Here is a 24,141-nt window from a genome sequence, read left to right on the forward strand (position 1 = left end):
CATGAAAGAACTAGAAGTATTGTAATTCAAAACTGGAATTCTAGTCGCGCGTAATTTTAATTTGTTTAATTTATTTGTGTATTTTTATTTCGGTTCAATGTAATTTGAGAGTTTAACAGAAATGACTAAATCAGTCTGCTTATTTTAGAATATTAAAATTCGCTCTTTGAACTCAGAAAGTTCACATAAGTATATTTGCAAAGAAGCCGTATAAGCACGACTTTCTGTGAACAGATGACTGTCTCATTGAAGCCAAATGTCCCAAAACAGAATTCAGAAATAAGCCTGTTAAGCCCGTCAAGCTGTTAACAGCAGCTGATTGCACAATGAAACCCAAAATATCCTATCACCATATGTGAAAAAACAAGAGCTGTCTCCATCAGAAAACATATGCCCCAAAAACGCTTTTTCGAAACCTAAACACAGATTTCGTAACCTAAACGCGGACCCTAAGTTCAAAGTCAAGGTCAAAGGGGTCAAAATTTGTGTGCGCATGGAAGGCCTTGTCAATATACACATGCATACCAAATATGAAGGTTACATCTGAAGCGACCTAGAAGTTAAACGAAAAACATCTCAATCTTTTTATGATTCAAGGGCCGTAACTCAAAAGTGTGTGGGTCAATTTGGCTGATTATCGCACTTGACCAAGATTTTATGGCCTTACACATTTTCATGAAGTGTGGCGAAGATCCTATGACATTTGCTCGTGTTATTGAGCGGAAACGAGAAAAAACCAATTTTACGATGATTCAAGAGCCGTAACTCAGGTGTTTCTGGGTCAACTTGGCCGATTATTAAACTTAACCTAGATGTTATTGCCTTACACATTTTCATTAAGTTTGGTAAAGATCTGTTGACAATTGCTCGAGTAATTGAAAGGAAACGAGAGAAAAAAGTTATGATGATTCAAGGGCCGTTACTCAAGAGTATCTAGGTCAATTTAGCCGATTATCGAACTTAACCTAAATGTTATTGCCTTACACATTTTCATTAAGTTTGGTAAAGATCTGTTGACAATTGCTCGAGTAATTGAACGGAAACGAGAAAAAAAATTATAATGATTCAAGGGCCGATACTCAAGAGTATCTAGGTCAATTTAGCCGATTATCGAACTTAACCTAGATATTATTGCCTTACACATTTGCCTGAAGATTGGTGAAGATCTGATGACAATTGCTCGAGTAATTGAGCGGAAACTCGAAAAAACTAATTTTACGATGATTCAAGGGCCGTAACTCAAGAGTGTCTGGGTCAATTTGGCCGATTATCGAACTTGACCTAGATGTTATTGCCTTACACATGTTCATAAAGTTTGGTGAAGATCTGACGACAATTGCTCGAGATATTGAGCGGAAACAAGAAAAAACCCATTTTTACGATGGTTCAAGGGCCGATTATCGAACTTATCCTAGATGTTATTTCCTTACACATTTTCATGAAGTTTGTTGATGATCTGATGAAAATTGCTTGACTTATTGAGCGGAAACTAATCCGGACGGAAATACTAACTAAATGACTAACTGACTAACGGACGGTGCGCTTTTAATATGCCCCCAGAACCTATCTAAATTTTACGTTGCTCTTGTTAATGTTCTAGCAATATCCCAAGCTATTGCATAATTTAACACGCAATTCATTTTTGAAAATCAATCGCAAGTTTGAAATGAACACACGCCATTCAACTTTATAAAGTGTGTGTCATAGCGCACGAGTCGAGTTTTGTGTGCACTTTTTATCATCCTTATTATTTCATAGAAATAACTAAGACAAAATAAAAACAACATGCTTTTTGGAAGTTCTGAAAGCATAGAAAGTATGATGAAAATGGTAATGAAAACTTAATATAAAAAAATTTTGCAGTCACCATCATATTAAAGGAATATTTTTTTTCTAATATCAAATGACTATCTCACCAAGAATATAAATTCATAATGAAAGTTCCGTGTACACAACTTTTGATTTTTGACACCATATACAAATTCAAAATATACAATAATCTTCGTATCTTGTATGTGGAGGAATAAAAGTATATAAACATTGCTGTTTACGCTTTACTTGTTACCCGAGCAGTCCACACGGTGTCAACAACGCTAACATAAACATAGGTATAGACCACTAATGCGCTTTTAGGCGTAGCTGTTTCAGTTTTCATCTTAGTGACTTTTACATAACGCCAACAGACACGCATGAATATTTTCGAATATTTAATAAGCTGATTCGAGATAAAACCTCTGAATTTTTGCTACATCACTGTGTATGTGCTCAATTCAAAGGATGTAGCACTGTTCAGTGTAAGGAATTCCGGACTAATCTCTGTATGCTCAAACGACACAAATTGCGGCCCTGTTACAATTACGCGTTACAATCCATCTCGCAGAATTTTACTTTCGCCTCCAAGATGAGAAAACAATCATTAGCGAAATAGTATAGTGTCACGATAAGAGAAAATCGTTTAATTATCATACCACAATGTTTGCCGTACTTGGTCAGCACGTCTGGAAATCATTCCTTAATGTGTGATTAGGTTGCCATTATTAACAAGTTTGCTATTTTGAATTCAATTTTGTATCGAAAAGCATTGTTCTTAAATGTGGCATTTTCAATTCACAATGAGATTTGTAATGACCCTCGTCATGCGAAAATGGGTCTTATTCCATATGCGCCCATCATATAAATAGCCCACTCAGCTATCCCTCCTTCTGGTAAGGAGAAACATAACATATTGAGTGATTTTAAAGCGAACAGCATCGTCTATGGCCTGACTGCGCAAAAGCACATGTTGGGTTTAACAAACGCTTGCCGAAACGCATAAGATCCATTTTCGCATGATGGCGCTATTGACGTGTGATTTAAATGTGTCGAAAGAAAACTGCGTTTATATCAAATATAAACATACGATATATTTCGATAGTGAAGAAAGATACTCATAACAAGGCATATGAGGACACATATGAAGTGCTCTCCCGTAGTATATTTTTTATTTACTCACACTAATGTGTGGTTTGACAATGCTAACACACATTTCATGCGATGAATATGCAGCTTACAAGTCAAAAACACAACACAATAGTTTAACTTTTGTATAATTGTATTTAATTATTTAGAAAAGTAAATTACTAACTTTATTTCAAAGTCAGCGTATACGCCGACTACATTTTTAAACGACATTTATTGTTATAAATATATTTAATATAAGATATTAAGTTGTTTTCGGTTTTAGCGATTAAAAAGCATTTTCGAGGTTGCCTATAGTATGCCTGTAGTAATTGGCGAACTCATATCCAACTGTCTATGTATTGAGAACTGTGAATATAAACAAGCTTAACCTTCTACTAACCTTCTACTATTGCATTCGTATTATTATTATAAATTTTTTGTTATATTCGGGTTTAGCGATTATGAAACTTTTTTTTGTCTATCGTATCGCTGAAGTTATTGTTGAACTTATGTTCAACGTTTTATAAACTGAGAATATAAATAAGCGTCAACCTTTTCCCGAATCTCTCAATTTACGACCTGTACTACGTCATTGAGTTGTATGCGAGAGCGTAACCTATTGCGTTGTTATAACCCGTAAACTTTCCTTTGTTTATCGACAGGCGCATCTATTAATAGCCTCATATCATGAATGCCAACTCACACGGACTCCCCTTTGTTTATCGCCAGCCTCAGATTTATGAATTAGGTGAGCGAAAATAATACGTCACGCACACGCAGAAGAAAGTGGACTATTTTAATCATTCATAAACAATCTCCTCCGCGACACGTACAATACGATCATTGTTTATTGATTCTTTTCTATAAAACACCGTTCGAAAATATTGAATGTAACACGATATTAATATAATGTTTCCATTTGTGAATACACATAATTGGAGAACTCAAACCTCTTGCATAAATTATACAAATCTTTCTTGCGCGGATACGCAAGCGGGTATTGGGTTAGTCATACCTAGGCCGTATCGACCTGAATTTCACACTAAGCACTTTAGACGGTCGCTAAAGCGACCATCTAAAAACTACACGCACCACGCAAAAAGTATTGCAAACGTGATTAAATCTTGAAAGAAGCCATTGGTATGAACATACGAGTTTTTATTCTTTGATAATCTGTTTTTACTCGGTTTCTGCCTAGATCTAAATAAAAAACGTTTAAATAAACTGCATTTGTTTAGAAAAACGTTAGTTTTTATTTAACAAACGACTACGAACTGTTTTAATAGGTTTTCATCGCGGCTGAGAAAATTGTTGTTATCTAGTATCTGTAAAAGATCGCATGTTTTTTTTTAATATAAGAGTTGAAATGTGCAAATTTTGAAACCAAAATGTAAACATTCACCAGCGCTTTCTACATGTTTGAAAAATATACATGTATGTAAAATCCCAAAGTTGCTATCGTATGTAGTCAAAAACTAATTTAAATCTACAGAAAATTACATTCAGCGTAATCGTTATTTACGGTTGAATATAGTTTTGTTTTGTGTACAAAATTCCTTTTATAAAAAAATAATTCAGTATGCTGGAATAAACAAACGACTAACAGCTGAATGAACGTTCACACGACCGCGTGGTTGAATTCCCATGTGATCTTCATGGAGCTGCTAAACGAATAAAATATGCTTAACTCTTTCAGTGCTGGAACCGAATGTTGAAGGCCTTTGCAAACAGTTTGGACCCAGATGAGGCGCCACAGAACGTGGCGTCTCATCAGGATCCAAACTGTTTGCTATTCTGACAGTATTCTTTGGAAAAAAAATCGAAGAAAATGCTAATTTTAGAAATTTAACAGACGACATTTTAGCAGACGACAAATTTCCCAGCATGTAAAGGGTTAACCATAGATAACTGTATCTTTATTGGGTGCATATTCGAATAAATCTCGTCGACTGATTAGCAAAAGGCATAAATTACACACCCGGGAATCAAAAATAGTACATCCCTTAATGTGAAACAGAACGTTTCCATAATATAACTTGAGTTCATGCGAGAAAGAAAATATTTGCAAAACTTGCAATACCTTCGTTCGGTTCAAATCCTCAACGCGTGTCATCAGCTTCGGTGTGCAATATAGTGCTCTTCTATAGAAAAAAACATCAATCATCATCACTTTGTTTTGTTGCACCTTACTGAAAAAAGGGGCGAATTTTGTGGAATTTGTAAACAGTAAAAAACAGGCTTAGACATGCTTTTTGTTGTAAAAGGTGGGCGAATAAATTGAGCAATACTTCATTTATATATAATAGTGCATGTTTAGTTTCTTAATTTAGTTTTCCGGTAATAATACCCCCGACAAATGTATTATATGATGTTAGATCGTAAAAACACGAAATGACCGTGTTATTTTCACGGCTGTGTAAGGTGAATTGTTATGATATATGAAAACGAATGTTCTTCGATGAAAGTTTGCCTGTGTGGTTTCCATGATAATCCATTAAGTTGTAGACTGGCAAAACTTATTGGATTAAAAACGAATGTTTGTTTCGACGAATTCTTCTTTCTTGCTGCGACATTTGTATGCGTTAACTCCATATGATTTAATAAAAAATAAATAAAAATATATGTGTGGTTTGGGGAAGAATTTATTTGTATACGGTTTCCTGCTTTAGGGATAAATATCACAATTGATACACGTCCTAAAACTGGGTCATGTGTATTTTTTTTACATTTACAAAATAAGAATGTTTTGAAAAATAAACGTAATTTTAACGTTAGTGTAATATATGATACGGTGTAAAATTACGTATGTTTTTATACAATTTGGTTGTCTTATGGGTGTATGTTACTAAAAATATAGGGCTTGTTGTAGTTTTTTGGTTAATAAGGCATACTGAGTTTGGAGATATTGAACGCGGTGGAAATGGTCTGAAAAAAATAGTGTACCTGTATTATTGCCTAATTGATTCCCGCGTAGTAAAACATTTAATACGTCATATTTTGTATTGAATAAACGTAACCATTAATTTGAAATGAATTTTGTTTCATTTTGTAGTTTGCTTTCAGTACAGCAGGTGTATTGAACACATTTTATGGCAATCTCACTGTACTTTGAAAATTATGTAATTTCGAACGTTTTCCATATCATTTCTGCATGCAATAAAAAACGAATTTAAATTGCGCTGCATGCCTGTTTGATAATAAATCTGACAAAGTTGATTAAAACGTATCATGAGAGTTAATTTCATCTGAAATATTTGGAAACAGTCAACTTTATTTTAATATGATACAGAGCACATCAAATTAAATTATATGTTTGTAAGTAATTGCACAGTTACAAATAGAAGAGCATGTGTTTATTAAACTGAAGTGGAATGAGTTCAGATTGTTCGTATTCAAATTAAAAGTTCATGATAACAGTATATAAAACAGTGTTTATTTTAAAAAGGGAATGTCCAATCATTCCTAAAATACGTACGGGAAAATATACTTTTTCATGGCCATTTTGATGTGATTTATTGACATATTTTGGTTGTAAATTAAACAAAAGTAAAACAAAGTCGTTATTCTGATGATTCAAGTCTTTTTTTTCAAAGTCAAGCTGATAAGCCAACATAACAGAAAATAATAACAAATTATAAAATCAAATTGATAAGCTGGCGTATCAACTTAAAAACAATCACAATTAAATTCAAAATCAATTTGATAAGCCGGCAAAACAGAAAATATTAAAAATAAATTGAAAAATTAATTAAAAAATCAATTTGATAGGCCAGTGTATAATTTCTTTTGAACCATTTACACATACAGAAAATGCATTTGTTAAGCTGGCGTATCATTTCTTTTGGACTATTTTCAAAAAAAGAAAATGTATTTGATAAGCTGGCATATCATTACAACAAGTAACTTAAAATCACATTGCAAGTCAATTTGATAAGCCGGCGTACCATTTTGTTTGTACCGTATCCACAAAAAGGAAAATCAATGGATAAGCCGGCGTATCATTACTACAAGTAACTTAAAGTCACATTTTGTCAATTTGATAAGCCAGCGTATCATTTTTTATGTACCATTTACACATAATAAAGCAAATCAATTTGATAAGCCGGCGTATCATTGCTAATGTACCATTTACACATAAAAAAGCAAATCAATTTGATAAGCCCGCATATCATTTCTTATGTACCATTTACACATAAAAAAAGCATATCAATATGATAAGCCGGCGTATCATTTCGTATGTACCATATTCACAAAAAGGAAAATCAATTTGATAAGCCAGCGTATCATTTCTTATGTTCCATTTACACATAAAAAAGCAAATCAATTTGATAAGCCGGCGTATCATTTCTTATGTACCATATACACAAAATAAATAGGAAAATCACTTTGATAAGATGGCTTACCATTACAACAAGTAGCTAAAAGTCACATTGTTAGTCAATTTGATAAGCCAGCGTATCATTTCTTATGTACCATATGCACAAAAAAGGAAATTCAATTTGATAAGCCAGCGTATCTTTAATACAAGTAACTTAAAGTCACATTGTTAGTAAATTTGATAAGCCAGCGTATCATTTCTTATGTACCATTTACACATAAAAAAGCAAATCAATTTGATAAGCCGGCGTATCATTTCTAATGTACCATTTACACAAAAAAAATCAAATCAGTTTGATAAGCTGGCGTATCATTTCTTAATGTACCATTTTCACAAAAAGGAAAATCAATTTGATAAGCCAGCGTATCATTTCTTATGTACCATTTACACATAAAAAGCAAATCAATTTGATAAGCCGGCGTATCATTTCTTATGTCCCATTTTCACAAAAAGGAAAATCAATTTGATAAGCCCGCGTATCATTTCTTATGTACAATTTACACATAAAAAAGCAAATCAATTTGATAAGCCGGCATATCATTTCCTATGTACCACATACACAAAAAGGAAAATCAATTTGATAAGATGGCTTACCATTACAATAAGTAACTAAAAGTCAGATTGTAAGTCAATTTGATAAGCCGGCGTATCATTTCTTATGTACCATATGCACAAAAAAGGAAATTCAATTTGATAAGCCGGCATATCATTTATACAAGTAACTTTAAGTCACATTGTAAGTAAATTTAATAAGCCGGTGTATCATTTCTTTTGTACCATTTAAACATTAAAAAGCAAATCAATTTGATAAGCCGGCGTATCATTTCTTATGTACCATTTAAACATAAAAAAGCAAATCAATTTGAAAAGCCTTCGTATCATTTCCTTTGTACCATATACACAAAAAGGAAAATCAATTTAATAAGATGGCTTACCATTAAAAACAAGTAACTAAAAGCCACATTGTTAGTCAATTTGATAAGCCGGCGTATCATTTCTTATGTACCATATACACAAAAAGGAAAATCTCTTTGATAAGATGGCTTACCATTACAACAAGTAACTCTGTCCGAAGCAGTTTCTGTTGGAAGTCTATGAATCTTACAAAAATATGCATCACCATTGTACTGTGCTGTACGCATAAATTCTGCTTGGAAAGTCTTGGTAATTTTAGAGTTATGCCCTCTTAATAAATAGAAATTTTAGCAATTTTGTCAGTATAAAGCTGTTTCTCATTAACAAGTGTATGGAATTTAATGAAACTAAAAATAAATGTGAATCATGCAGCGGTGGTGCATGCATAAGGGGTTTTGGGATTGCCTTGGTATCTCAAGAGTTATGCCCCTTTATTCAGTTTATTGATTTAAATTGATTATTATTTTTTGTCATGAACTGTTTCACAATTACTATTGTATGAAATGTTTTAAAATTCAATATAAATGTTAAGTGTCATATTGTGGTGGTACACTTGGAAGTTTTTTGGGGTTAAGCTAAAGAATTATGGCCCATTCATAATTAATTGAAATTGAGAATGTTGTGTGTCTGTGCTGTTGTATGGAATGTAAGGAAATTCAAATTTAATGTGTATTATCTTTCTTTGGTGGTTCTTACATAATATTTGTTAGAATGATTTGGACCGTTGATAGTTGTTTCCATTAATTGATTGAAACATGAGGTTTTTTCATTTGGCAGGGGATATCAATTCAACAAATGTGCTTGTAAGTTCAATATCCACTTTGTTCTGTTATTTATAATTTGCCTTTGGTTCTAGTCTGGCTTATCCATATTGAAATACCTCCAATAATTTGTTTTTCATTGAAGGTTCACCTGTCCTTTCTTCCGGTAGGACATACACATGAAGATGTGGATGCAAGTTTTAAACAAATTGCGGACAAACTTCGGAAGACGGATGCCGAAATATTAGACGACTTATTAAAAATATGCCCAAAGTCACAAATGCTCACGAACATTTTCAATGTCAAGGAGTGGTTGAGGGATGCTATACAGGTTTCAGTTTTAGGGATAAGTGAACCATTGCACTACAGATTTCTGAGAGTGGACAATTGTATTAAAGTTTCATACAAAGGATCACACAAAAGTGCATGGACTGACTTTGAATCGACAATTTTAAAATGTATGCCAACTGGTAGACCTAACATTGTTAAACCAAATTATGAAAACATTGAATTTGACAAAGTTTTAAAACAAATAAGAGAACTTCAAGTTTTATTTAAAAATCAATCGGCAGTTGAAATCTGGGATTCATTTGTGTTCAGAATAAAGCAAAATGAGGAACAAAGAAATCCAATATGGATATTAGATACTTTACCCAGACAAACGGCAAATCAAAACAAATGCTCGTGCTGCAACAGTGAACAACGTCTTCCAGAGGAAATTGAACGCCTTCTTGAAAAGGATGCAAGAGATCCAAAGGTAGGAGTCTGAAACACCTCTGTGTATTGAACTAATGTATAATTTGTTATAAACATCAGTAAAAAGCATGCAAGATGACATTTTCCATATTTTGAAAAGCTTAAAAAATATTTACTATTTTTTTTTACCTCATATAACAGACGCCAAATATCAGCGTCTTCCCCCACCAAACTAGGCTGTTTTTTTCCCCTTTCAGAACCAAAAAATTAAAAAAATTCCCCCTAAAAAAATATTTAAAATTATTTAATAGAAAGATGTGTCTCATGATTATAATATCTCAATTCTATTTCAATTTTATCTTGCCAAACGTAAAAAATAATGAAAAAAACAATGAATATAGTGCAAAAATGTACAAATGTATTGTAATATTGAGAGATTAAGTAAACAAATCCCGCAAAAAGGGAAATGCCATGAAAATTCCCACGCGCACAATTTCCCCCAAAAGTGGAAAGTCCCGCTTAAAATTTCCCCCACATAAGGGCTAAAGGCCCTTTCCCCCACAACCCCCCAAAAAACATGTTTACGAACGTATTTTAGCTTGATTGCATCGAAAGCCTTAAGCTTATTGAGGCACTCTTGAGTCTGTTTCCTGGGAAGAACCAGTTCTTGGTGTCATTGGGGGAAATAGTGAGAACGCTCCCAAAGTAGGGAGGGAACCCAAAAACTCCCGATCACTAGGCGGACACCACATCCACTACACCACCACGACCTTAATTTACTAAATTGATGTTATTATGGGTACTTATCATTGCATTCATATGACCATTTTCGAGAATTTTGAGGGAAAGGTCAGTATGCCACATACATTTGCTAACTTGTGTGTTTATAGGGATTACCGGTATATTGTTACTTAATTTTCATGTTGATGATATGTTTCAGTTGAAGCTGGTGAAAAAAAGAAAACAGCCATTAGAAGAACGGTCTACCAAGAGTCAGCAGTCCATTCTTAATAAGGGTATAAAATGTAAACATTCTTTAACCGGCCTGTTCACAGATTACAAACTTGACATTTTAAGCTCTGGTCTCATTAAGAAGGATACACTACATATGTATAAGAAAAGTATCACTTTTGGCTGATAAAATATTAAAAGGGTCACTTATTTTAACTAGTAATCATTATAAAGCCCTGATTACATTTTCCTTAATATTTTGAAAAGCTGTGCACCAAGTACATACAAACTCATTAATATTTTTTAAAACAGGTAAATGGTTTTGGCGTGGGACTGTTAAATTTGTGTCTACCATTTGTTGGGAAATAGTAGTCCCGACTGCATTTGTTTTAAACTAGTTTTTTAATTGTAAATATTTTTTTATTTTATTTTATTTATCGAGATGTTTCACTTTGTGCATTTTTTCTTGGCACAATTTTGTAATTTTATCCAAAATGTGTATAAATGTCCTCTATAAAAAATAAAAAAAATCTTTTCATGTCAATATAACTTTTTATGTATAGATTTTTTTGTTCAATTGATGACAGTTAATCGCTTTGATCAAATGATGCAAACCTTTCGCCAGGCATATCTTGTTTACATGATAAGAAGTTAGAATAAGAAAAAAAATGAAAACAAATTAAGACTTTTTATTCAAAGTAGGACTTTCTATAAATAATCACTCATGCAAAGATGTGTGATGTATTTGACAAGGCATGAAACACAATTGTCAGTCACTTTATTAATTTAGTACAGAGTTTTTTAGCCTGTAAACAAGATAATGGCTAATAATCTAATAATTAGTCATTAGTAACAGGCCTTGAAAAATCCACTCGACCGCTCGCATTTGTGAGTGAAGTTGACGGTCAGTCGAGTAAAGATTGTTAAATACTCGACCGACCGGGCGAGTGCTGTTCTTCAAATTGAGAAATATAAATTCAGTTCTAGAACTCCTGCCACATCAATACAAATTGCGAACAATTTTTCAAACGAACAAAAAATAGGTTAAGTACACAAAGAAACTGCACTTTCGTTTTGACAATGAAACATGATGTCACTGGCACAGTAAAAATAATTCTCGAAATTGGCTGCGCTCGTTTCGTAGATGTCAGTGCTCTTAGCTAATCGAATGAAAGTGAAAAAAACAGTTAAATATATTTGTAATTCCGTGAAGAATACAATTTCATTTTAATGTAAATGTCAATAAAATAGTAATACATACCTGGTTTATTATAATACTTCTTATATGTAATTATGTATAAACAGAAAAAATAATTATTAATGAACTGAATAATTCGTGATCAGAAGCCTTAACCAAAATTTACAATAATGTAACCATTGGTAAATCATGCATGTCTTTCAGTAAAACTTCGTCGACTTACAGATGTTTGTTTATTTCAATGAGACAAAGTCAGATGATAGTTAAAGTTTAGAAAAGGTCATTACTATAAATATAGATTTATATTTTTTTTAATGCAGGGCAAGTAGATTAAAGTGAAGAGCCAGTGGATTGTCAGGCCTACTCGGCCTGCAGGGCGAGTGGCTCTGGAAAAATTATTCAAGGCCTGAGTTTACATATCATGACTTCCGTTAATATACATTACTTAATTGAAGAACCTAATCTGAAAATAAAAATGTGCATTCTTAATATTTCATAGGTTGTTTAGTACTGTACCCTTGCTTTTTATTTTATTTTTGTAAAACGTGTTTATTTTATTTGCAGACAAACGCAAGGGTGGTAAGAAGAGGTTAACAGAACTGACCTCAAGGCAGCCGGTGGTTTATTTTTTTACAAACTATAGGAAAAGGAAATCTACTGAAATTAGACAAATTATTTTCATTTTGTGTTTTGTTGGTGTTTTGGCTTTGTATGGCTGCCTTTTGTTCTGTCTTTTTTGCATTTCCTTTATTGCATACCAGAGCATAATTGTTATTTTTTTTCTTCAAAACAAGTACATGATAGACAGGCTGCTGAAGGCCATCATGTTGGACGCTTTGAGAGGGCATCTTCTTTATTATGCCACTATTTCTAACAGTTTGTTATGTGAACATTTGATGTTACCCTGTCAAATTTGACAATGAAATAGTCCTGTTTTAATCAGTAATCCTCATTTGCCAAGAGACTGATTATTTTAAACCAATACTTTGCTAATGCATGCAAAACTTGCTCACAAGTAGTCACTTCCCACTAGGATTATCTAGATTTTCGTTTTCGACTTCTTGATTTCACCTAAAATGTGGGTTTAATCTTGTCCCTAGACTTGTTTGATGAACAATCCATAATTATAACTTTATACGCCCAAAGTGAGGCATATTCTTCTGTCCGTCTGTACCATCGTGTTTCCAAACCATATCATAGTGACAAAATAAAACACAGTAAGAGGAAATCATAATGGTGCGCGCAAGACCCAGATCCCTAGCTAAGGGTCAAGGTCACACTTTCAATAGTGCATTTTATCAAATTGACTTACAATGTGATTTTGAGTCTTTAAGAAATAATACGCCAGAAAATCAAATTGACTTAAAATGTATTAGTGATTTTTTTTATAGAAATTATAAACCTGCTTAACAAATTGACTTAATGTATGGTTTTTGTATTTATAATTGTTTTTTTCGTAGAAATCATTGGTTGGCCGGCTTATAAAATTGACTTACAAGGTTATTTTGCATTTCTTGTTGTAATGATACGCTGGCTTATCCAATTGATCACGTGATTTTGAAGTTCTTGTAGAAATGATATGTTGCCTTATCAAATTGACTTCAAATGTGATTAAAAGTTTTTATAGTAATGATACGCCCGCTTATCAAATTAATTTTCTTTTAGTGTAAATTTTGAGTTTTGGTGTTGTAATGATTCCCTGGCTTTCTTTTTTACATGTAAATGGTCTTAAAAAATTATAAGCTAGCTTATCAAATTGACTTAAATTGTGATTGTAAGTTTCTTGTAGAAATGATAAGCTGGCTTATCAAATTGATTTGCAATGTCATTTTAAGTTTTTTTGTAGTTACTGTAGTGATACGTCGGCTTATCAAATTGACTTAATAGAAGATTGTGAGATTTTTGTAGAAATGATACGTCGGCTTATCAAATTATTTTTCTTTTTGTTAAAATAGTCCATGAGAAATGATACGCCAGCTTAACAAATTGACTTGCAAAGTGATTTTGATTTTCTTGTTGTAATGAAATAGCATATCAAATTAATTTTCTTTTTGTGTAAATAGTCCATAAGAAATGAAACGCCAGCTTAACAAATTGACTTGCAATGTGATTTTGAGTTTCTTGTTGTAATGAAATAGAATATCAAATTAATTTTCTTTTTGTGTAAATAGTCCATAAGAAATGAAACGCCAGCTTAAAAAATTGACTTGCAATGTGATTTTGAGTTTCTTGGTGTAATGATAGATCGGCTTATCAAATTAATTTCCTTTTTGTGTAAATAGTCCATAAGAAATGATACGCCGGCTTATCAAATTGACTTGCGATGTGATTTTGAGTTTCTTGTTGTAATGATACTCCAGCTTATCAAATTGACTTACAAGTTGTTTTTTTGCGTTTCTTGTTGTTATGAAATGTTGGCTTTTCAAATTAATTTTCTTTTTGTGTAAATAGTCCATAAGGAATGATACGCCAGCTTAACAAATTGAACTGCAATGTGATTTTGAGTTTCTTGTTGTAATGATACGCCGGCTTATCAAATTTATGCATATTGTACATAAGAAATGATACGCAGGCTTATCAAATTGACTAACAATGTGACTTTTAGCTACTTGTTGTAATGGTAAGCCATCTTATCAAAGTGATTTTCCTATTTATTTTGTGTATATGGTACATAAGAAATGATACGCCGGCTTATCAAATTGACTTACAATCTGACTTTTAGTTACTTGTTGTAATGGTAAGCCATCTTATAAAATTGATTTTCCTTTTTGTGAATATGGTACATACGAAATGATACGCCGGCTTATCAAATTGATTTGCTTTTTTATGTGTAAATGGAACATAAGAAATGATACGTTGGCTTATCAAATTGATTTGCTTTTTTATGTGTAAATGGAACATAAGAAATGATACGCCGGCTTATCAAATTTATTTTCCTTTTTGTGAATATGGAACATACGAAATGATATGCCGGCTTATCAAATTGACTTACAATCTGACTTTTAGTTACTTGTTATAATGGTAAGCCATCTTATCAAATTTATTTTCCTTTTTGTGGATATGGTACATAGGAAATGATACGCCGGCTTATCAAATTGATTTGCTTTTTTATGTGTAAATGGAACATAAGAAATGATACGCTGGCTTATCAAATTGATTTTCCTTTTTGTGAATATGGTACATACGAAATGATACGCCGGCTTATCATATTGATATGCTTTTTTATGTGTAAATTGTACATAAGAAATGATACGCGGGCTTATCAAAATGATTTTCCTTTTTGTGAATATGGTACATAAGAAATGATACGCGGGCTTATCAAATTGATTTGCTTTTTTATGTGTAAATGGTACATAAGAAATGATATGCGGCTTATCAAATTGATTTGCTTTTTTATGTGTAAATGGTACATAAGAAATGATACGCTGGCTTATCAAATTTACGAACAATGTGACTTTATGTTTCTTGTATTAATGATACGCCGGCTTATCAAATTGAATTTCCTTTTTTGTGCATATTGTACATAAGAAATGATACGCCGGCTTATCAAATTGACTAACAATGTGACTTTTAGCTACTTGTTGTAATGGTAAGCCATCTTATCAAAGTGATTTTCCTTTTTATTTATTATGTGTATATGGTACATAAGAAATGATACGCCGGCTTATCAAATTGACTTACAATCTGACTTTTAGTTACTTGTTGTAATGGTAAGCCATCTTATCAAATTGATTTTCTTTTTGTGTATGTGGTACAAAGGAAATGATACGCCGGCTTATCAAATTGATTTGTTTTTTATGTGTAAAAGGAACATAAGAAATGATACGCTGGCTTATCAAATTTATTTTCCTTTTTGTGAATTTGTTACATAGGAAATGATACGCCGGCTGATCAAATCGATATGCTTTTTTATGTGTAAATGGTACATAAGAAATGATACGCAGGCTTATCAAAATGATTTTCCTTTTTGTGAATATGGTACATAATCGCTACGGCGGCTTATCAAATTGGTTTGCTTCTTTATGTGTAAATGGTACATTAGAAATGATACGCCGGCTTATCAAATTGATTTGCTTTTTTATGTTTTAATGGTACATAAGAAATGATACGCTGGCTTATCAAATTGACATAAAATGTGACTTTAAGTTTCTTGTAGTAATGATACACCGGCTTATTTATTGATTTTCCTTTTTGTGGATACGGTACAAAAGAAATGGTACGCCGGCTAATCAAATTGACTTGCAATGTGATTTTAAGTTACTTGTTGTAATGATACGCCAGCTTATCAAATACATTAATTTGTCTTTTTGTGAAAATAGTCCAAAAGAAATGATACGCCGGCTTAACAAATGCATTTTCTGTGTGTGAAAATGGTCCAAAAGAAATTATACACTGGCCTTTCAAATTGATTTTTTAATTGATTTTTCAATTTATTTTTAATATTTTCTGTTTTGCCGGCTTATCAAATTGATTTTGAATTTAATTGTGATTGTTTTTAAGTTGATACGCCAGCTTATCAATTTGATTTTATAATTTGTTATTATTTTCTGTTATGTTGGCTTATCAGCTTGACTTTGAAAAAAAAGACTTGAATCATCAGAAAAACGACTTTGTTTTACTTTTGTTTAATTTACAACCAAAATATGTCAATAAATCACATCAAAATGGCCATGAAAAAGTATATTTTCCCGTACGTATTTTGGGAATGATTGGACATTCCCTTTTTAAAATAAACACTGTTATAAGTGAAACAGGTACACGCGTTTACAAAATTATGGCAATGTTTGCTACAATTACACATGTAAATGTCGATGTAGTTTTATGTTGGTGTGTTTTGTTGTGTTGTTGTTGTTGTGTTTTTTTGCTCAACACAGCCATCCATTTCATGTGCTTTCGTACGCGAACAAGCGTTTTTTAACAGTGGCATGACAACATTTAAAATCAAGAATTTGGCGTATAACAATGAAACAGGTGCGAGAACGTATAGCAATATATATCATAGAACACAAGGCCAAATTCTACCATGATTTGCACGTGTTTTCTTGTTATTTATTGTTACTGCTAATTGGAATGGATGCCTTTGCTCACAGTTGTCATGAGGAATGGAGCTGGTGCCTTTTCCCCTTAAATCTCCTTTATCATTCTCTGAGCGTTCTTTGTTTACTATTGCATCATGGCGTATATATTACGGTATTTAAATTAAAAATCATGTCTGTCGGATAGAGCGTTTCCCCCAAACATTTACAATCCAGAAAAAATCTTAGAGTGGCTTGACAATCGTAATACCTTGTTTTACCCGGGATTATAATGAAGCGTTTTCAACGTAAAATCAATACTCTAATACAGGTGTGACTTATACATCTATATATCTTTAAACATGCCTTCGTCTCTTGTAAGTGTTGCATACAGCATTTTGTCGTATAATTTAAATATTTAAATTATTAGTTCTCTATTCAAAGCAATCAGAAGACTTAAAAAACTCATCAATCCAGAATTTCTTGAGGTGATACGAAACACACTTCAGTCTCGGGTAAAAGATCGTTAAAGTGTCACAAAGGTGCTGATTATTTTTGTTATATATGCTCGGGATTATTGATTCTTCGAGATACTTCAGTCACTCAACGCCCGAATGTTTCGGAAGATGAATGGTATTAACGTAAGTGGCCGCAGTGGATCACCCTGGCGTATGCCAGACATTATCGCCAAACGTCCAGGTGGTCATTGGCGGAGAGTTCATCTTACCATATGGGTTAACCAGTCATTACATGATTTTTTTCTTCAAAACACATTGTTTATTTGGCCTCATGTAGTTGATATGCTAAAATGAGCTTATAGTTGGGATTGCTGAGACATAAGTACGATTTATTTTGCAAACCACTCGACTGATGCGTGTTTTAATTTGAATGAACATAAGCGCTGCCATTGATATAGTTGAGACTAATTTGGGTTTGCAATACCTATACATGTACACAAAAAACTTTTTAAGTGACTGACGTATTTAAATAAATTTCAAATTAGTAGACATATAGATACATAAAGTTATTGTAAAAACGTTTGACATCAATAATAAAATTGTCCAAAAGAAAAAAAGAGTATTGACATTAAATCATAGTCTACGTTTTAGTTTATAACATTGTATCATGTGTGAGCTTTTAATTGGACCGAGAACATCTCATAACTTAAGGTAGCACACATATTGTATACATGTGTAAGCTAAGTGTGTAAAACGCGGTAAAACATTTTCATTTGGATGCCTTATTTTTCATATTGATAATTACTGAGATATGTCATTTAGCGTTCTTGTATTAAGTGTTATTAGCAATCAACATAGGATTTCTCGGATTGAGCTACATTTTTTTATGGGCGTTCCAGAGACTAATTTTAAAAGGTAATAAAGCGAAGACATCTTCTGAACGCCAGATTACTCCGGCATGTTTAATATAAACTCTCAGAAATGTTCGTATAGTTATAGGATTGATTCATGAAACACGTAATTGGTTTTGCATTGTGCCGTCATTCGCCATCATGTGCACCGTAATTTTAGCAAAGCCTTTTATATAAACACGCTTTCAATTTCATTTAATACAAACTCATGTTAGTGGAAGTAATTGTGTTGATATAATGTCTTTTAAATGCAAACGATGATTATAAAATGAGAATTAAATTAATGACAATAAAATAAACGAGTATTTTAATCTTTTGAAGGGTCCCTTAAAAAGTGGCCTTACAGATGCATTTGAAATCTCGCGGACTTGTTCTGCTTTGACATTAGTTAAATTTAAAAATAAAATGTCTAATGAGCTATTTACGTTGTGTTTAAAGTTGAACAACATGCCCTACGCTACTGCCATGATTTTTGTTCCCTGAATAAGCATTTAATGAACAGAAAAACAGTTCCCAGATCATTAATGGTGATTTGAGCGAGATTTCCCCAATTTAATTTCGATGGCTAAATATGAACGTAGTTTTAACATTCATTACACATTTGTCTTAAATTAGCATATAGTTATAAAAAGCCATCTTATCTTAAAGAAACTATAACACATTTAGATAAAAAGCTTTATTAAATTGTAAAAATAATAACAAAAACCGCCATTTATAAATACTGGCGCTTAGTTAAGCCCATCTTACATCGCACAAAAAGCAATGGACTAATTTTAAAAAGAAGCTGCAATTTTCAGCTGTTTGGTAATTGTCTCGTATAATTTATATTACAAAAATCATGCCTTATTTAGCAATTCATTAAACGTACCAAAATACATAGTGGCTTAAATGTGATACTTGTCTCGTTTATGTGAGTACCTAAAGGCGGAAATCAAAACGTACATGTGCATGAAGAATGTAGGCGAATGGTCGAACTAAACCGGATTACTAAATCTATTATGACGATGACATTGACACAATGTCTCTGTATTTGAGCCATTCATCTTAAGTTTAGTTTCAAACTTTACAACTATGTTTATTTTAGCTCGATAGCATCAAACCCTCTCGAGCCCGTTTCCAGGGTTAAACCATTACTTGATGTCTTTGTGGAGATCTAAAAAACGCTCGCACAGTAAGTATCGAACTCGTGACTTCCCAGTCGCTAGGTTGACAGTGTATCCACTGCACTACGACTACCTCTAAATCATCTTAAGTAAACGTAACCCTGGTAATGACAGTTTCTTTTGTTGCGTGTGTTTCAGTCGGTGCCCAGTCTCTCAAGGTCATTCCTCCACCCATGGTGTCGGATGAGTTCAGTCCGGCCTGCTTCAACGTCACATATGGCAACTACAACGAGATGGAGTTCTACAGCTCCGGCTACCCGGGCAAGTACCAGAACGGCATCAGCTGCGTCATGTACTTACAGGGTACGTTATAATAAAAGTCGGGGGGAGGCAAGCTTATTTTACTCATGTACTTTGAACATAAATTGTGTGTTGAATTAACGATGCATACACTTTTTTCGTGGGCATAAACGAAGATCTTACGTTAGAACCAAACTCTCTTAGGTCATTTTAATTTGTGGTTGCGTCATGTTCTTATACGGTAGTGACTTCGTTAAAATAAATGACTCTTTCGACTGACAGCTTTATGTGCGTAACATGTAGGTTGGAACCGACAAGTGCATTCTTTGCCTGTCATGTTAAAATAAAACAGGCGTTATTAGATGATGACATGTCCTTACAAGGTTCCAAAGTAAGTCCTTACGGTCTCGATCCATTGTTTATTTAAAACTTAATAATGAGTCTCGATATGTCTGCAATAAAGATAAGGAACATACCATTTCTTAGTAAAACATCGTAGAGTTGTATTTAGGAGAAATAAGTCAGACGCTGATTTGTAGACATGACGATCTTTAGTAATATAACATCCACATTTGATACGTCTCTCGCTCTCGGACAACGGGGATGAATGCATTTGTGCAAAATGCAATAAAGTGTCGTCACAGAGTAGCCTGTGTAGTCCTGGGATTTCGCTAAGAAAAGACTACCTTTAAAGGCAAAATATCATTAAAGCGACAAGTGTCATCCCAGTCCGCACAGGCTTATCTTGAAAGACACTGCATTAAACACCGTTTTCAAAGAACGTGAATGGCTGATTTGAATTATATGCCTATTTTAAAGTTGCCTCTTAGCAAATGTTTTTTTTATATGTGCTTGGGTTGCGAGATACAGACAGAGTCTTTAAATATTATATATTCACGTACACTGGCCTTATTCGCAAGAAAAAACTACATAAACAAAGAAACACAATTTTGGTTTTGATCCCCCTCATGTTTTGCTTTACAGAACATGCCGAGTAAATGTGCCATTATAATTAGCAGCAGCTATAAACGCTCTCCCACTTTCGCAATTCATAAGCAGTAGCCGAGTCGCTCATTTCCCGTTATTAGTAAAGGACACCCCGTACATAACCTCAGCATTGCTATGTCCGCTTTGATGTCCTTGTTTCTGGTAGGTATCAATCGTTAACGCGAATTATCTCGCCGTCTTCTGAGAAGAGGCATAATTAAATCAAGTCGTTAACGGAATTCGACGCCATTCCATCCTGACATTGCGTAAACTGGTCTAAAATCATTTAAGACAGTGCCGTTGAGTGATCACGTAGACAATACGTTTGTCTCAATATCGCTTTTCTTAATTAATATACTAGAGTAGTGCTGGTAAATCTAAGGTATACACTTTAAGAGCATAATCGCATAATTAGTCCCCTACCGGTTTCACCGGAGGGGACTTATGGTTTTCGCTCTGTGTGTCCGTCAGTCTGTCACACTTTTTCTGGATCCTGCGATAACTCTAAAAGTTCTTAATATTTTTTCATGAAACTTAGTACATGGATAGATGGCAATATGGACATTATGCTCGTCATTTCATTTTGTTCCTACGTCATAAATTATGGTTGCTATGACAACAAATATATATCTGAAAATGGTAGAATTTCTGACAATGGTGGAGCAGGTAGGGGACTTGTATTACTTGACAATAGTCTTGTTAATATTGTCTTTAGTGCAGAATGTTCCGCTTATAATCATTACATAGGGTACCACCTAAACAATCGTACAATGTGTATCAAATGATGCTTACAGTTGTTATGCACTATGCACGGTTGAATGATCACGTAGTTGTTTCTCTTCTTTTGCTTGTTCACGTTCATGCTTTCGGGTGACTTTATAACGCTATTTTGTCAATACTTGCATTGATGAAAGTTTGCGTTTATTTTCGATCCACGCTCATTATCCACTATTGCTAACATTTTAGTGTTCAAAGAAGCGTTACAGATGGAAAACATAACAAATCAAATCAGTTTAATCCCCGTTCCCGCAAGCATGTGGGATTGGTTCGTGGTCACAATACCGGTCAGGTGGGGTATATTCCGAGTGTTCCGGCTTCCCGCTACAATGCAAGACTGCATGAAAATTTTAAATCGTTAAGTAACAACAAAATAGCTGGAAATTGCAGCTTTAATACAAATTCTTCCAAACTTAAATTAGTATAGAAAGTTATACGGTAGGAGTTTCTGGGAAACACCTCGGATCAACATTTAATGCAGCTTCAGAGCGGAAGAACACCATAAACGTCGGAATGCCTACACACATTAAGTAAAGCATTTAAACTTTCAGCCCCGCAAGATTTCTTCATCGACCTCTACTTCGCTGACACGTTCGCGATCGAGGAGTCCGAGGTTTGCTGGTACGACTAGGAGGAGCTGCGGGACGGACCGTTCGGATTTTCGGACTTTATCGCGAGATTCTGCGGCAACGAGTTTCCGGTCACCGTGCAGACCAAATCTCGCTTTCTTTGGGCGAGATTCACTTCCGACAACTTGATGGAGTCCGATGGGTTCCGGGCGGTGTATGGGTTTAAGAAGAAAAAGGAGAACTCAGGTACCCTATATACAGAGCAATATTTGTATACACACGTATAGTTAATAAAAAACATGTAGTTACCTTGTTTATCACCGTTGCAGATTACTCATTTTCTATGAAATTTGCGATCCCACGCAGTTTATGACACGCAACTAAGACATGCATACAATTTTTAGCGTTCTAATAAAATAATGCATACCCTATTTTGCTTTCTTCAGAGGTACACATTTGACATTTTAGATCCGTTTGTTCGCAAAAAAAGTTATATGTGGTAATATATTTATACACGTTTATATAGAATCAAACGTGGAATCTATCATATAATACATGTCTTATCTATATATATTAATTTACGCCGTCAAAATGTGCAAATTAGTGGTATTGTTCGATATTTTCAAGCACGAACGAAGCTGAAGCAAAAATTCGAAGTTTGTTAACGTTCGAACGTATTATGTATCCGGTTATCTTATTTGGAGAATATTTCATTTCATCTTAACAGCTGTGTGTGTGAAATTTCTTATATGAAATCCGATCATACATAATGTGACGCTTGCATTTTATCCGAAATTGCATTAATAATTTAATAACTTTAATTTATAGTCGATAAGTTAAACATCTCACGATAAGTTAAACATCTCAATGACTTATCACGTTTTTTGACGTTAATGACGGCGGTTTCTCAATATACTGCAAATGTGTCATTCGACCCTTGCTTCCCAAAATAAACATCGAAATATAGCCATATTTTACGACCGGAAATTATCCACCAAGTAAACATTGATATACGTGTGATATGCGAATCTGCAGCATATCCGAGAGCAAACCTTAACTTGCTAACCGGTATCTTTTTCATTCAAAATATAATAACGCATATCAAAATTGCACAACACATGCACACCATATTTTGAATCGATGCTACTCGCACTAATGGGTCGTGCATTATTTTATATTGATGAAATCAATATCCTATTGAATAAAGATAATGAGAAATAGTTAAATTTAAGCGACAATATCGCGATTTCAAGATCCAGATTGCAACATTACGATATGAATATGTTCAGTTCATTCAAGAACCACTCATACTGGCAGTGCGTAGATGTGTATGTTTACAAATCGTTCATTGAATTTGTGAATTGATATTTGCTTTAATTGTTGTTCTCTTGTCGTTTTAACGATGCAACTTTAAAGGACTAATCTTATACTCGTACAATTACATTGCTCATGAAAGCTACAGTTTAAGTACAAAAATAAATATTTTATAATATAAAGGTGGCATTTACAATAACGCAAACTTCTTTGATGGCAGCTGTTTTTAATCAATTTGAGTGTTGAATGATTTTGACCAGGGTATTTCATTCTTGATTATCCCAGTGTTAATGGAACGACATGATATGTATATCGGTTGTCAATATACAACACAGAACATGGTTTTCAAGAGCAATTATTTTTTGTGTATTTTCATCTTGAACACGTGTCTCATCAACACAAAACTGGTAATGTGGTTTTGTTTACAAAGGAACGGTAAATGCATAGCATGTGCGAGTGTTGTGTCTGTTTTTCTCCGACTTAATGTGTTTGCTGCTAGGTTCTTCGCTGGTTCCGAGCATAGTTAATCAAATCCCAACCACAATGATGGATAGTGATCACGTTAAATATTATTGTTATTGAATAAGCATTTGATAGCAAATACAAAGATATGTAAACCAAGGCCATTAACTGATGGGTACGGAAACATCACAAAAGTTGCTCAGAGCAAGCAGTTCAGATCTTTGATTTCTCATATGAGGAACCTTTGGTCCTTTTGTTATAGAATTAGCAAAAGAAGAATTGATTGTATCAAGAACAAGTCATAATTTATTTTGTTATTAAATAATGTTGTTTATTTTCAGTTAATACAACGGAAGCAGTAAAGATGTCGGGTAAGTTATTTCATGAGATTATTTAAAGTGATGTA

General features: G+C 33.5%; 1 protein-coding gene across 1 annotated transcript; it reads left to right on the plus strand.

Annotated features, from left to right (window-relative positions):
- Positions 1–9,143: 9,143 nt before the first annotated feature.
- On the plus strand, positions 9,144–16,347 carry LOC127843602 (uncharacterized). The gene is made up of 3 exons (XM_052373289.1): positions 9,144–9,751; positions 10,631–10,706; positions 12,404–16,347. Exons 1-3 carry the CDS (start codon positions 9,275–9,277, stop codon positions 12,754–12,756), a joined length of 906 nt encoding a protein of 301 aa, XP_052229249.1. The 5' UTR covers positions 9,144–9,274; the 3' UTR covers positions 12,757–16,347.
- The last annotated feature ends 7,794 nt before the right edge of the window (positions 16,348–24,141 follow it).

This window comes from Dreissena polymorpha, chromosome 9 (assembly GCF_020536995.1).
Source record: "Dreissena polymorpha isolate Duluth1 chromosome 9, UMN_Dpol_1.0, whole genome shotgun sequence".
In the NCBI taxonomy this organism is placed as follows: Eukaryota; Metazoa; Mollusca; class Bivalvia; order Myida; family Dreissenidae; genus Dreissena; species Dreissena polymorpha.

What these genes read in the sequence shown, in the direction of transcription:
- LOC127843602 (XM_052373289.1), top strand. Translation starts at nt 9,275, where the DNA reads ATGCTCACGAACATTTTCAATGTCAAGGAGTGGTTGAGGGATGCTATA. An exon ending in AGGATGCAAGAGATCCAAAG is followed by an intron (nt 9,752 to 10,630) that starts GTAGGAGTCTGA and finishes GATATGTTTCAG; the next exon opens with TTGAAGCTGGTGAAAAAAAG. An exon ending in GCAGTCCATTCTTAATAAGG is followed by an intron (nt 10,707 to 12,403) that starts GTATAAAATGTA and finishes TTTTATTTGCAG; the next exon opens with ACAAACGCAAGGGTGGTAAG.